Source organism: Microchirus variegatus, assembly GCF_963457635.1.
Source record: "Microchirus variegatus genome assembly, chromosome: 21".
In the NCBI taxonomy this organism is placed as follows: domain Eukaryota; kingdom Metazoa; phylum Chordata; class Actinopteri; order Pleuronectiformes; family Soleidae; genus Microchirus; species Microchirus variegatus.
In genome coordinates, this window is record NC_139822.1 from 19,081,810 (window position 1) to 19,093,489 (window position 11,680).

Below are 11,680 nucleotides of genomic sequence, written 5' to 3' on the forward strand. Positions count from 1 at the left end.
CTTATTTCACAAGTTTCTGTCCAAATGATCAAAGTGCTGAAAAATATAGTTCTTCTTCTTAAAGTTCTATGTTGAACTGTTTTGGCTTTTTTTTAGAGATGATACGATGATAATCTGATGTTTTCAGAGTTTTATACGTTTGTCAGTTTGTGTTTTCAGTATTTTTCTGTTTGCGTTTGTTTTTCTCTTCAGGTCTCAGAGAAACATGAGCTCTTCAGAGGCTCCAGGAGGAAACATGAGTTTTCCTCATCAGGTTTGGTGAAGCAGCCATTTTACCTTCTGTTTATACACATATATATGTTTTAATGTGCACTTTTCTATGAACTTCTCCAAAATGTACTTTACTTTAAGATGGTGATTCACCGCAGTGACTTTTTCCTCATTGTCCTCTCATTTAGAATTAACATTTTATTTTACCTTGAGTGTAAACGCAATCCTGATTAAATTATATCTGTAATTCAAGATTATGTATTGTCATAAATAATAATTATAAACAACAGCTCGACTCTGCTCTAGAGACGCAGCATGAACGAGGTGGAAAATATAGTTAATAAAGTTATACAAAATAAAGCATATGAGAATACAATAAGATATACAAGAAATAGTAACTTACAAGAATCAATAAAACGTAAAAATAATATATATCAATATAAGATGAAGTAAAACAAGGAAACTAAAAACAACAACTGATGAAAAATTTTGTAGAAAATAGAATAAAATAAGCAAAAAGGTTTTTTATTTTTGATCTTGGGTTACATGTTTTGCATTTTGTGCGTCTCAGTTTCATTGTTTATATTTATATACATATGTATATATATATATATATATATATATGTTACATAGTATTATTTCCATGTATTTATTATTGTGCATCACATTATTTTGTCTGCTCCTGATTTCCCCCAGTGTTAGATCAATATAGTCAAATTTAATTTAATTTAATTTAATTTAATTTAATTTAATTTAATTTAATTTAATTTAATTCAAATTATTAACTGTGGTGAACACAAATCAACACAGAGGAAAGTAAAAAAAATAACAGCGAATGAGTTTTTTTTTGGGCTCCCGAGGCCCCTCACATTTCTTTGCCGCACCCCTGCCTTCACTGCACAATGATGAAGTCACCTGTGTTTCCTTCTCTTTGGCTCCCTCTGCTGGCGACTCAGCTCACGTTCATCAGAGACACGTTCACCACAGCGTTTGTGAAGAACCTGATCGTGGTTCTGGTCTGGCTCGTCCTCAGTTACATCAACGGCACTTTGGTGACGACGTTCTTCAGACATCAGGTAAAAAGAAAACAGAAGAATATTTGTTGATTTGTGGTTTTACTATTTTTTAACATTTTCCTGGGATTAATTGTTTTATTAAATCAGAACGTTCACCGATTTCTGCTTTGTTCCAGTGAGAGGATTGTGTTTTAAATGTGTACACAATATATATTTGGACTGTTTGATCAATTCATTCGTTGTTTGGTTTATAAAATGGTGCAAAAAATATTGATTGGTGTTCCCTAAACCTCTAAAATAACAATGTTCACCACAGAGGAGCAAAACAACAAAAACATCTTACATTTTGACATATTATAAACACCCATAAAAAAGATAGATTTTGTTAAATTAAGTAAATAAATACACTATTCATTGATTTACAGTGTTGTAAATACTGTCCATATGTACATAGTACTGTGATAGAGTCTGAAACACAACATCAGAAGTCCATCTGGAAGTGAGAATATATTGATCAGCCACCAGGGGGCGACCTTGTTGTTTGCACCAATAAAGAAACTTTAAATGGAAGTCTGTGGGAAAAAAGAGTTTCCACTTCTCAGTTAATATTTCCCTGAAGTGTTAATAATGTTAATAATGAAGTATTCAAACACATATACTGCAGCTATAACAGTTTCCAAACTTCTTCTTGGAAGACTTTCCTCAAGATTTTCACAGTGTTTCTAGAGCTTTGATGATGTTGGACTATAGGGTCTGATACTGGTCTCTGGTCCAGTTCATCCCAAAGGTGCTCGATGCCAGGGTTTGAGGTCAGAGCTCTGTGTGCGAGTCAAAGACTGTCAAACCACGTCTTTATCATCCTTGCTTTTTGTCCTCTGGGACACAGTCAGAAGGATCTTCCTCAAACTGTTGATGTTAAGTTGGACGCATTGTCCAAAATGTCTCGGTTACGTTGAAGCGTTAAAGCAGACCTAGACCGGAAGTTCCAATTAACGCTGGTTTTTTTTAGTGTGTATCTGCGTCATTACCTTGCTTAAGAAGCCCTGAAGGTTCTAAACAAACAGTTCAGCCACTGCTGATAACACTGTGTTTTATTGTAATCTCGGGGCTCAGCGAGATCTCTGAAAAAACCCGGTCCAGTTACGTAAACACCGGTTCTCCTGAACAGCCGGGCACTAGTCCGGGCACTAGTCCGGGCACATCCGGTTGCGTGCAATGAACCGCAGAAGAAGAATAACGTCCGTTGTGGAGGTCGTCAAAGGGACTGTGGCGGGGAGTCGTGAAGAAGCTATTTTTAAACAATGTTTCGATAATGAGTAGCAGTGCTTTCACCGTTCCAGAGGGGGGAGCTGTGCTTCTGAGAGCGGGTGTGCCGAATGTCACTTCCGGGGTATTGGCCAATCACAACACAGTCTGTCTTCTCGGGCGAGATTTATGTCTGAAATAGCGCGGCTGACAAGTGCTTCAAAAAGGACAGATTTCTATCGGCTCGTTTACAGCAACTAGGAGGTTTTTGAGCATAAAAACAAGTTAATGTATGTAAATAAACCTCCATAACTAACATATATGTGCAACAGGACCACTCTATGTGACCTTTAAGATCGTCCTTCATTGAAGATAAAAGCCCATAACGTGATGGAACCACATGAATTCAATAACGTCCACACAGTGCGACCGACTCACCCCCTCTGTCCTCGTCTTCCCCCAGACCTTCTACGAGGACCCTCGCTACATCCTCTTCATCCACATGGTGATAAACGACGCCATCCAGCTGACCGTCACCATCACGCTCTTCATCCTCAGCTACGTCTTCTACAAGATCAACGTCTCCTTCTGCTGCTTCTTCATCCTCGTGGCCGTCTTCACCACCAGAAACACGCCGGTCAACTTGGCCAGCATGGCCATCGAGCGCTACATCGCCGTGTGCGAGCCCCTGCGCCACGCGCAGATCTGCACGGTGAGGCGGACGCACATGGTCATCGGGCTGATCTGGTTCATATGCGTGGCGCCGGACATCACGGACCTCTTCGTGACGCTCGCCACCGAGTCCGTCAGCTTCTTCCACGAGTCGGTGTTCTGCCTGCGCCAGAACGTCTTCAAAGACCCGGTCCTCGCGACCAAGCGGCAGGCCTTCGACATCATCTACTTCTCCGGCGTGTTCCTCACCCTGGTCTTCACCTACTTCCGGATCGTGTTCGCCGCCCGAGCCCTCTCCACGGAGAAGACGTCGGCCCAGAGGGCCAGGAACACCATCCTCATCCACGGCGCCCAGCTGGCCATGTGCCTGCTCTCCTACATCTCGCCCAGCGTGGAGCTGATGCTGCATCTCCTCTTCCCCGGGCGCATCCTGGAGATCCGGTACGCGAACTACCTGGTCGTCTACATCCTGCCGCGCTTCCTCAGCCCGATCGTCTACGGCGTCAGAGACAAGAAGTTCAGGATGTACCTGAAAAGGCATCTGCTGAGCAAAGGCTGCAGAGACAGAGTGGCACCGCAGCACGGCAGGTGATCCGAGGACGGACAAGTCCGATAGAGAATAAGACGATTCCAGTGTCTTATGTTTTCATTATAATAGAGAGATATAAACATAAAGGTGAAGGTTTCTCCTGACAAAAACAAGAGAAGAAGCTGCTCGACATGGTTCCCAATTCACAAACACTGGGTCTGTACCCACAGACGGGTCACATGAGGGTTTTTTGCGTCCATGCCGTAAAAATGTGTTCAAATTGATGTGTATATATTTAAATAAGACATCAACATGTATAATAACGGTTTCACAGACTACGTTATTCACAATTTGATTCACAAATGATGACGTGATTTGGGTCACCATAGTTTGCCGTCTTTTAAAAGAAACGGTTGACCTTTGTACGGTGGCCCTGAAGGTCAAAATTCATGTTTTACAAAGCAGGACATCATCACAACATTGGCTCTGTCACACAATCACAAATAAGAATTCCTGTCCAGACACAAATTTATGTTTTTGGTTGATGTTGAGTTTTGGAAAACAATGTAAACGTTGTGTGTTGGACCTTCAGGGCCACCGTACCATTGACCTTCTGATACAAACATGCTTCACGTCATCACTGTATACAATTAAATATCTGTGTCAAATCTCAAATTGTGTATTCAGTGGGAAAATTGCTTTTTGGGCTTTTGGGCTTTTATGGGGTTTTCTGTTGCAGTACCCACAGTGGCCACCATGTCTTCAAGGCAGAGGGGGCGGAGCTCTATCCAGTTCATATTATACATCCATGGTCGGTACCCACAGATGGGTCACAGGAGGGTTTTTTTGCGTCCATGCCGTAAAAATGTGTTCAAATTGACGTGTATATATTTAAATAAGATGACGTAAACATGTATAATAACGGTTTCACAGACTACATTATGCACACAGTTTTCACAATTTGTGCAATTCGATTCACTAATGATGACGTGATTTAGGTCATTATAGTTTGCCGTCTTTTAAAAGAAACGGTTGACCTTTGTACGGTGGCCCTGAAGGTCAAAATTCATGTTTTTACAAAGCAAGACATCATGACGACGTTGGTTCCGTCCAATCACAAAAAAAGAATTCCTGTCCAGACGCAAATGTTGTATGTTTTGGTTGATGTAAACGTCCTGTGTTGGACCTTCAGGGCCACCGTACCATTGACCTTCAGGGCCACCGTACCGTTGACCTTCAGGGCCACCGTACCATTGACCTTCAGGGCCACCGTACCATTGACCTTCAGGGCCACTGTACCATTGACCTTCTGATACAAACATGCTTTACGTCATCACTGTATCCAATTAAATATCTGTGTCAAATCTGCAATTGTGTATTTTTTAAGTTTTTTTTTTTTTACTGTATTTCACACACTTCACGTTCTGTATATACAAAATAAAAATCATAATTAAAAATCAAACGTCAGCGTGAGGCTACTGTGGTTTATATGAAGAGCACGTCCAGAATAATAAGCAAGTAAAATAATAAACAATTTAAAAATCAACATTTTCATTTAGTTTTAATTTAAACTAATTTACACAATTAGTTTAATGAATTTACAAAGAAAAACATAACACATTTAGAGTCCAGAAAACACATTTACAAAAGTTTCAAATGTGTTTTGTGAAACTGTAAATTAGTTTTAAGTTTTGTAAATTAGTTGAACAAATTTTGTAAATTGGCTAAAACGAATTAGCTTGTAAATGACTAATTAACTAATATTAACTAATATGCAAATGTGTTTCATTTGTTTCATCACATACATTTTCCCCTAAAACATCACATATCTATAAACGTTACTATATGATGATGTTTTGTGTTTCAAACATGTGACCTTTACCCTGTCGCTATGACGACCTCATCCATACTCACACACACATACACACAGAGTAAAGCTTATATACCGGCGCTCAGGCTGCAGCCGTTATCACTTCATCAATAACTCAATAGTATGAGTTTCACTTTGTTGTAAATGTTAACGGTGTGTGTTTCACCTTTAACATGATTGTTATGTCACATATGCATCTGTGCAGCTTATTGTTATTATGTTATGATTCATAACTTCTTTGTTTTCTGGTCTAATGCATTTAATATTTTATTCACAGACAAACGGAGAATATTTACAAGCTGCTGAATGACGTAAGTACATTTACTGAAATGTAAAATATCACATAACATTCTGTGAGGTCACCTACAGTTTATGGTGATATGAGCATATGTATGAATATTAAACATATATGAAATACCAATGACAGAAAATCTTATCTCTAAACATATATTTTATATCTGGAATTTAAAACTCTGTGTCCTGTAACATCACTATGATGAGGCGTTTTATATATTTATATTTGTATTTAAATTACATGATAATAACATCATATATTTGTGTTGTACATTAATGTAATGCATTTTTGGTTGCATATTCATTCATAAACAATACATTCATATTATTGATAATATAATATTGATAAAGTATATTAATATGTGTAATAGTTGACAGTTATCATATTAATTTATTGTTTATATTTGAATTATTTGACAGTTCTCATCATGTATTTTGGTTGTATATTAATTTACTGTTTATATTTGAATGATTTGACTGTTATCATCATATATTAGTATAATATTAACTCTTGGCAGGCACTTGAACACATAAGTATTACTCTCAGGTTTGCAAAGGTTGCAAAGGTCAACATATTTTTGAAGTACATTTTTGCAGCAAGTTCATTAAAAAGGTGTTTAAATTTTTTTAAAGAAAGGGAAATTGAAGAAAAAATTGAGGCATTCAAAAACAGTTATAGAGGTCAAGTCTTGTAAAAATAAAAAAAAAGTGGTCAGAATTTGACATCATCACAGAATCAGCGTATCTGTTTTTAATTCTGCTTTTGAAGTCTGTTTTTCTAACACTATTTTCCTCTGCTCTTTCTGCAGTTTTCAAAGTAACATCATCATTTTTGAATGAATTCCTGATGACATGAAGACAGTGTTTATGTTTCTACTGCAGGTTTGTACAGAACAGCCGTGGTTAAATGTACACGTTTGTGTATTTTGTCACGTCATTCGCTCACGTGTTAGTGATTTTAAAAGTTCTAAAACTCAAATGACTCAAATTATATCTGCCAACTGCTGTGTGGTTGAGAGGCTGCAGAGCTGCTATACTACTGTATACTACTGGGTTATAGTAGTACTAGAAATACAAATATAACATGATTAAAAAAACATCACAACCACAACATAGAACGACAGAGCGCAGCTTTGTGTGTGGAACGTGTGTAATGACATTGTGTTATTGTACTGTGAAAATATGTTATATAATATTTTTATCATAACTGCAAAATTATAATATGCACACTGTAAAAACTGAAGATTAGCTTTGTTTCAACAGACAAGTTCATTTCTTGTTCAGTTGAAATATTGATAACTTGTGATATTTAGCTGAAATTTCACTGAAAACATAACTCAAAACTTTTAAGTATAAATATCACACCATCAGAAACTGTTATGAGGTGTAAAATGTGGTGTATTTGCGCGTGTGTGTGTGATTTCTGCGTCTCTTCAGACGTCAGTGATGCTGAACTTCACCTCCTCCACCTCTGACGTGGACCTGCTGGCCATGGCCAGCAATAGCAGCATTCTGGCGGCAGGGGGCGCTGTGTCCGTGTCCAAAGACAGCTTCTCCAACGCGCTGACCAAGAACATCGTAGCCATGTTGGTGTGGCTCGCCCTCAGTGTTATCAACGGCAGCATGGTGCGCACCTTCCTGCGGCACAGGTATACACACACACACACACACACACGGTTGTTTTTATATCTTTGTGAGGACACAATACATTCCCTAGCCCGTCCCTAACCTCATCCTAACTACACAACATGTCTTCACCATAAAATGTTAGAATTTTTGTTATGGGGAACTTGACTTTTGTCCCCATAAGGAAGACAAGTCCCCACGATGTGAGTGTGTAAACACGTGTAGGTCCCCACAACATGAGAAATACCTGAAAACAACACACACACACACACAGTCCTGTACTTTCGTAATGAGGACACTGGTGTAAAATATTGAAATTATACATTTAAAAATGTGTGTATCTACTGCCCTCTCTGGTCAAACACCAGGTACTGCAGTACATGTTTTACCATTGCCTTCCTTAGTCCACTCAAAATGATGGGTTAGAATCAAAATGTGTCTTCTTCTAATAACAATAATGATAATAATAATAATATTCACTTCCGGTAGGCTGTACCCTGAGTAGTGATGTGCTGCCCTCTACAGACGCTCTCAATCACAGCCTGAAGTTCTTTTTCCAGACACTGCGTTGACTTCCATTTCCATTTTGGGGGGGCGAAAAAAGCAACTACTCAGCAGGAGGCTAGGCCAATTAGCATCATGGTATCGCAACGATTGATGAGATTTCACAGAATTTCAAAATAAAGGTGTCTGTGTTGATATAATGAACTATATACAGTATTTAGTTCACCATAACTGAATAGCTGAATTTGCAAAATGCAAAATTACTCAAAAAATATCGATAATATAACTCATAATTAAGTGGCGGTGCCACGTGACATGGACTGGAGTTGATGACTAACGGGTCTGAGTCGTGAAGAATCAAGTTCTGCCTCATGAGGACCAGGTTTTGGGGCCAATTCCAATTCCTATCTTAACCCTCAAGCTCAACCCTTAATCTTAACTGGGCCTCAAAACCAAGTGTTGAGGGTTATTTTGTCACTTAGAAAATGGGACACCCCTTAAATGCAGATACGTCTTCAGACTGTAGGGGGCACAATTACGTCAGTCAAGTTATTAGGTTGTCAGTGAGTTATAAGATGATACTCATACAAATATTCAGCTGACAGTTACCACACACCACGGCTTATTGAAAAGTAAACCGCACCGGCCGACTATTGACAAAAGATTGTAAAATAAAAATAAATGTTACGCAACAATGACGTCAGTAATCCATAATATGGGCCTGAACTAAGATCATTTTTATATCTCTATTAACAAAGAAAATACTTCATTAGTATCGCACCCGTTTCGCTGCTTTCGGCGCCATCTTTGTTGTGTCAAAACACGCACTGCATTCTGGGTAGCCCTTGCTCCCAAGGGTGGTATCGGAAAATCTCAATATTGAGGGCGATACAGCCCTTAAACTCGGCCCACAACTTAATTTTTCTGAGCATCGGGACAGCACTTGGACTAGAGGGAGAACATTTTTGAGATTGAGGGTTAAGCAAGGAATTGGAATTCACCCCAGGTTTTGGTCTCCATGAGGACTTCTGGCCCTGACAATTACTTGAAAACAAACATCATTATCTCTTTGTGTGCAGCCTCTTCTACGAAAACCCCCGTTACATCATGTTTGTCTGCATGGTCGTGAACGACGCGCTGCAGCTCACGCTGGTCACCGCCCTCTACGTGGTCAGTTACATCTTCAGGAAGATCCACGCGTCCGTCTGCTGCTTCCTGGTGAGTCGTGACGTCACCACCACCATCATCATCAGTCCAGCCATAGGATCTAGTCGTGTTCTTAGCATCTATAATGTTCCACTGTACCTCCCTCAGATCATGACTGCGGTCCTGACCACGCGCTCCACGCCGCTCATCCTGGCCGGCATGGCCCTGGAGCGCTACGTCGCCATCGCCTTCCCCCTGCACTACATCCAGATGTGCACGGTGCCGCGCACCCTGCTGCTCATCTCCGCCATCTTCACCCTCACCGCCGCCCCGCCCGTCACCGACCTCCTCGTCGCCGTCGTCAAGGAGCCCCCGGGTTTCTTCCGCGGCGCCATCTTCTGCGACCACTCGCTCCTCTTCCGCGACCGCTCCATCTACTACAAGAACTGCGTGTTCGACGGCATGTACCTGTCCTGCGTCGCGCTGACGCTGCTCTACACCTACTGCAAGATCATGCTGACGGCGCGGGCCGCGTCGGCCGGCCTCGCCTCGGTGAAGAGAGCCAGGAACACGGTGCTGCTTCACGGCGTGCAGGTGGGTGTCACCGCAGCGGGGGACGGGAAAAGGCCCAGAGCCCCGATCTAAAGGCCCTGGTATACGTCCACACACAACCTCGATCTGGCAACCCTCGATGCCCTATGGACCACTTGAACCAGATGTGTACAAGGGAGCTGTAGCGTTGTTCTCGTCTTCTTTCGTAGGAATGCGTTTTGTTCCCTGAGTCAAGGCTTTTGCCGTAGGTGGGATACTACAGGACGGGGTCGTACCTATGTTCCCCGGGTCCTATGTTCCCCACTTTGTGGAAGCCTGGGTGTGGAGCTCCAGGGTTAGGGTTAGGTTTGGGTAGTGTTAGGGTTAGGGTAAGGGTTAGAGAGAGAGCGGGAGAGAGGGAGTTTCCCGGTTTGTTCACGACAAGGACATGTTCCCCGGGTCCTTTGGGTGAACAGCAGGGAACATAGGACCCTTTTTTAGAATAAGGGTTCCCTGGTCACATACAAAGCGGGGAACATAGGACCCGGGGAACATAGATACGGTCCCCTACTACAGGACCCTGACTTGCAAGTATATCAGGGTCCGTGCAATGTGCGTAATGTGCGTGGAAGTAAACCACGGATTCAATAAAGGGGGGCATCCATGATTAGCCAGGATAATCTAAGTATCGTAGGACTGCAGGGGCAATGGCCATAGGCCACACGGTCGTGTAGCGGTTGTCAGCCCTGTGTCAGCTGGGTTCGGCTCCAGTGACCCACAAATGTCGTGTGGTACGACAACCCGGCGGACCGTTGAGCTGTGAGCCACTTGAACCAGATGTGCACAAGGGAGCTGTAGCATTGTTCTCTTCTTCTTTGGTAGGATTTGCGTCTTGTTCCCTGCATCAAGGCTTGTACCGTAAGTGGGATACTACAGGAGCCCTGAAACACGAGTATACCAGGGTCTGTGCCAAGGATTTAAGACAGGGGGCCTTCCATGATTAGCCAGGATAAGCTCAGTATCTTAGGCCTGCAGGGGCAACGGCCATGGGGGCAACGGCTGGGATAGGCTCCAGTGACCCACAACTGTTGTGTGGTATTAACACGGTATTTTGAGCTTAGAATCGCAGCTACGAGATGCTTTCAAGAAACCTTGTAAATTTTTCATTTACACCTGCAAATGAATGTGAAACAAATGAGACAAAAATGCAGAAACTTCCATCTTGAGGGGTCAGGGGTCAGAGTTTACCCTTTGTCATACATCTTTTGACGTCGTTTTCCTTTCAGCTGCTGCTGTGCATGCTCGCCTTCGTGGTTCCCTCCCTGCAGGCGGCGCTCATCTCCCTCTTCCCGCGCCTCGGTCTGGAGATCCGCTACGTCTTCTTCCTGCTCGTCTACGTCATCCCTCGCTTCCTCAGCCCCATGATCTACGGCTTCCGGGACGAGTTGTTCAGAAAGTACTGGACCCGGGACCTGGTGTGTCGGAGCCGCGGCGTCAGGCCCGCGTTGGTCAGAGTGAACGTGAAGGCGACGTGACGACGTGTCCAGATATTTGACTTTTGATAAAGATAATACTGATATACTTTTGTGTCACGGAGCGACACAAAAGTGTGAATGCGAACTTCACTTTTATATCGTTTACCTCAAAAAAGAGAAGACTGTTGTCACTTTAAAATGTTTATATGATACATATGAAGCAGTAAAAATGTAAGATTCAGCTTTTTTATTTTCAGTGGGCTTTTTTTTTTTTCTGGGAAACTTTCTTCTTCAACATTCACATCTGTCTTTTTTTGTAATAAAATAAGCATAAAAAGTCATTATATCATCTCTATAGTATATGTCTATTATACAGTGAAATGCTCCTGGTGCAAAAACACGTGTGCAATTCATTTTACCATCATTAAAGCTCATTTAAATACACACACGTGAGCGCGAGCGTCTATTAAAACTGCTCCTCTTCCAGGTTTCTCTCACTTCAGACCAGACCAGACCAGACCAGACCAGACCAGACCAGACCACTGTGGCTCTGAACTGTAAG

At 41.8% G+C, this 11,680-nt stretch overlaps 2 protein-coding genes across 2 annotated transcripts; both read left to right on the plus strand.

Moving 5' to 3' along the window:
* Window positions 1-1,181: 1,181 nt before the first annotated feature.
* Window positions 1,182-3,735, plus strand: LOC310942677 (odorant receptor 131-2-like; the record flags this gene model as incomplete). The annotated part of the gene is made up of 2 exons (XM_083908093.1): window positions 1,182-1,286; window positions 2,935-3,735. Exon 2 carries the CDS (start codon window positions 2,974-2,976, stop codon window positions 3,733-3,735), a length of 762 nt encoding a protein of 253 aa, XP_083764219.1. The 5' UTR covers window positions 1,182-1,286; window positions 2,935-2,973.
* A 3,547-nt stretch (window positions 3,736-7,282) lies between these two features.
* Window positions 7,283-11,178, plus strand: LOC310942678 (odorant receptor 131-2-like; the record flags this gene model as incomplete). Its single annotated transcript, XM_083908094.1, has 4 exons — window positions 7,283-7,485; window positions 9,046-9,184; window positions 9,281-9,706; window positions 10,930-11,178. 4 exons carry the CDS (start codon window positions 7,283-7,285, stop codon window positions 11,176-11,178), a joined length of 1,017 nt encoding a protein of 338 aa, XP_083764220.1.
* Window positions 11,179-11,680: the final 502 nt, after the last annotated feature.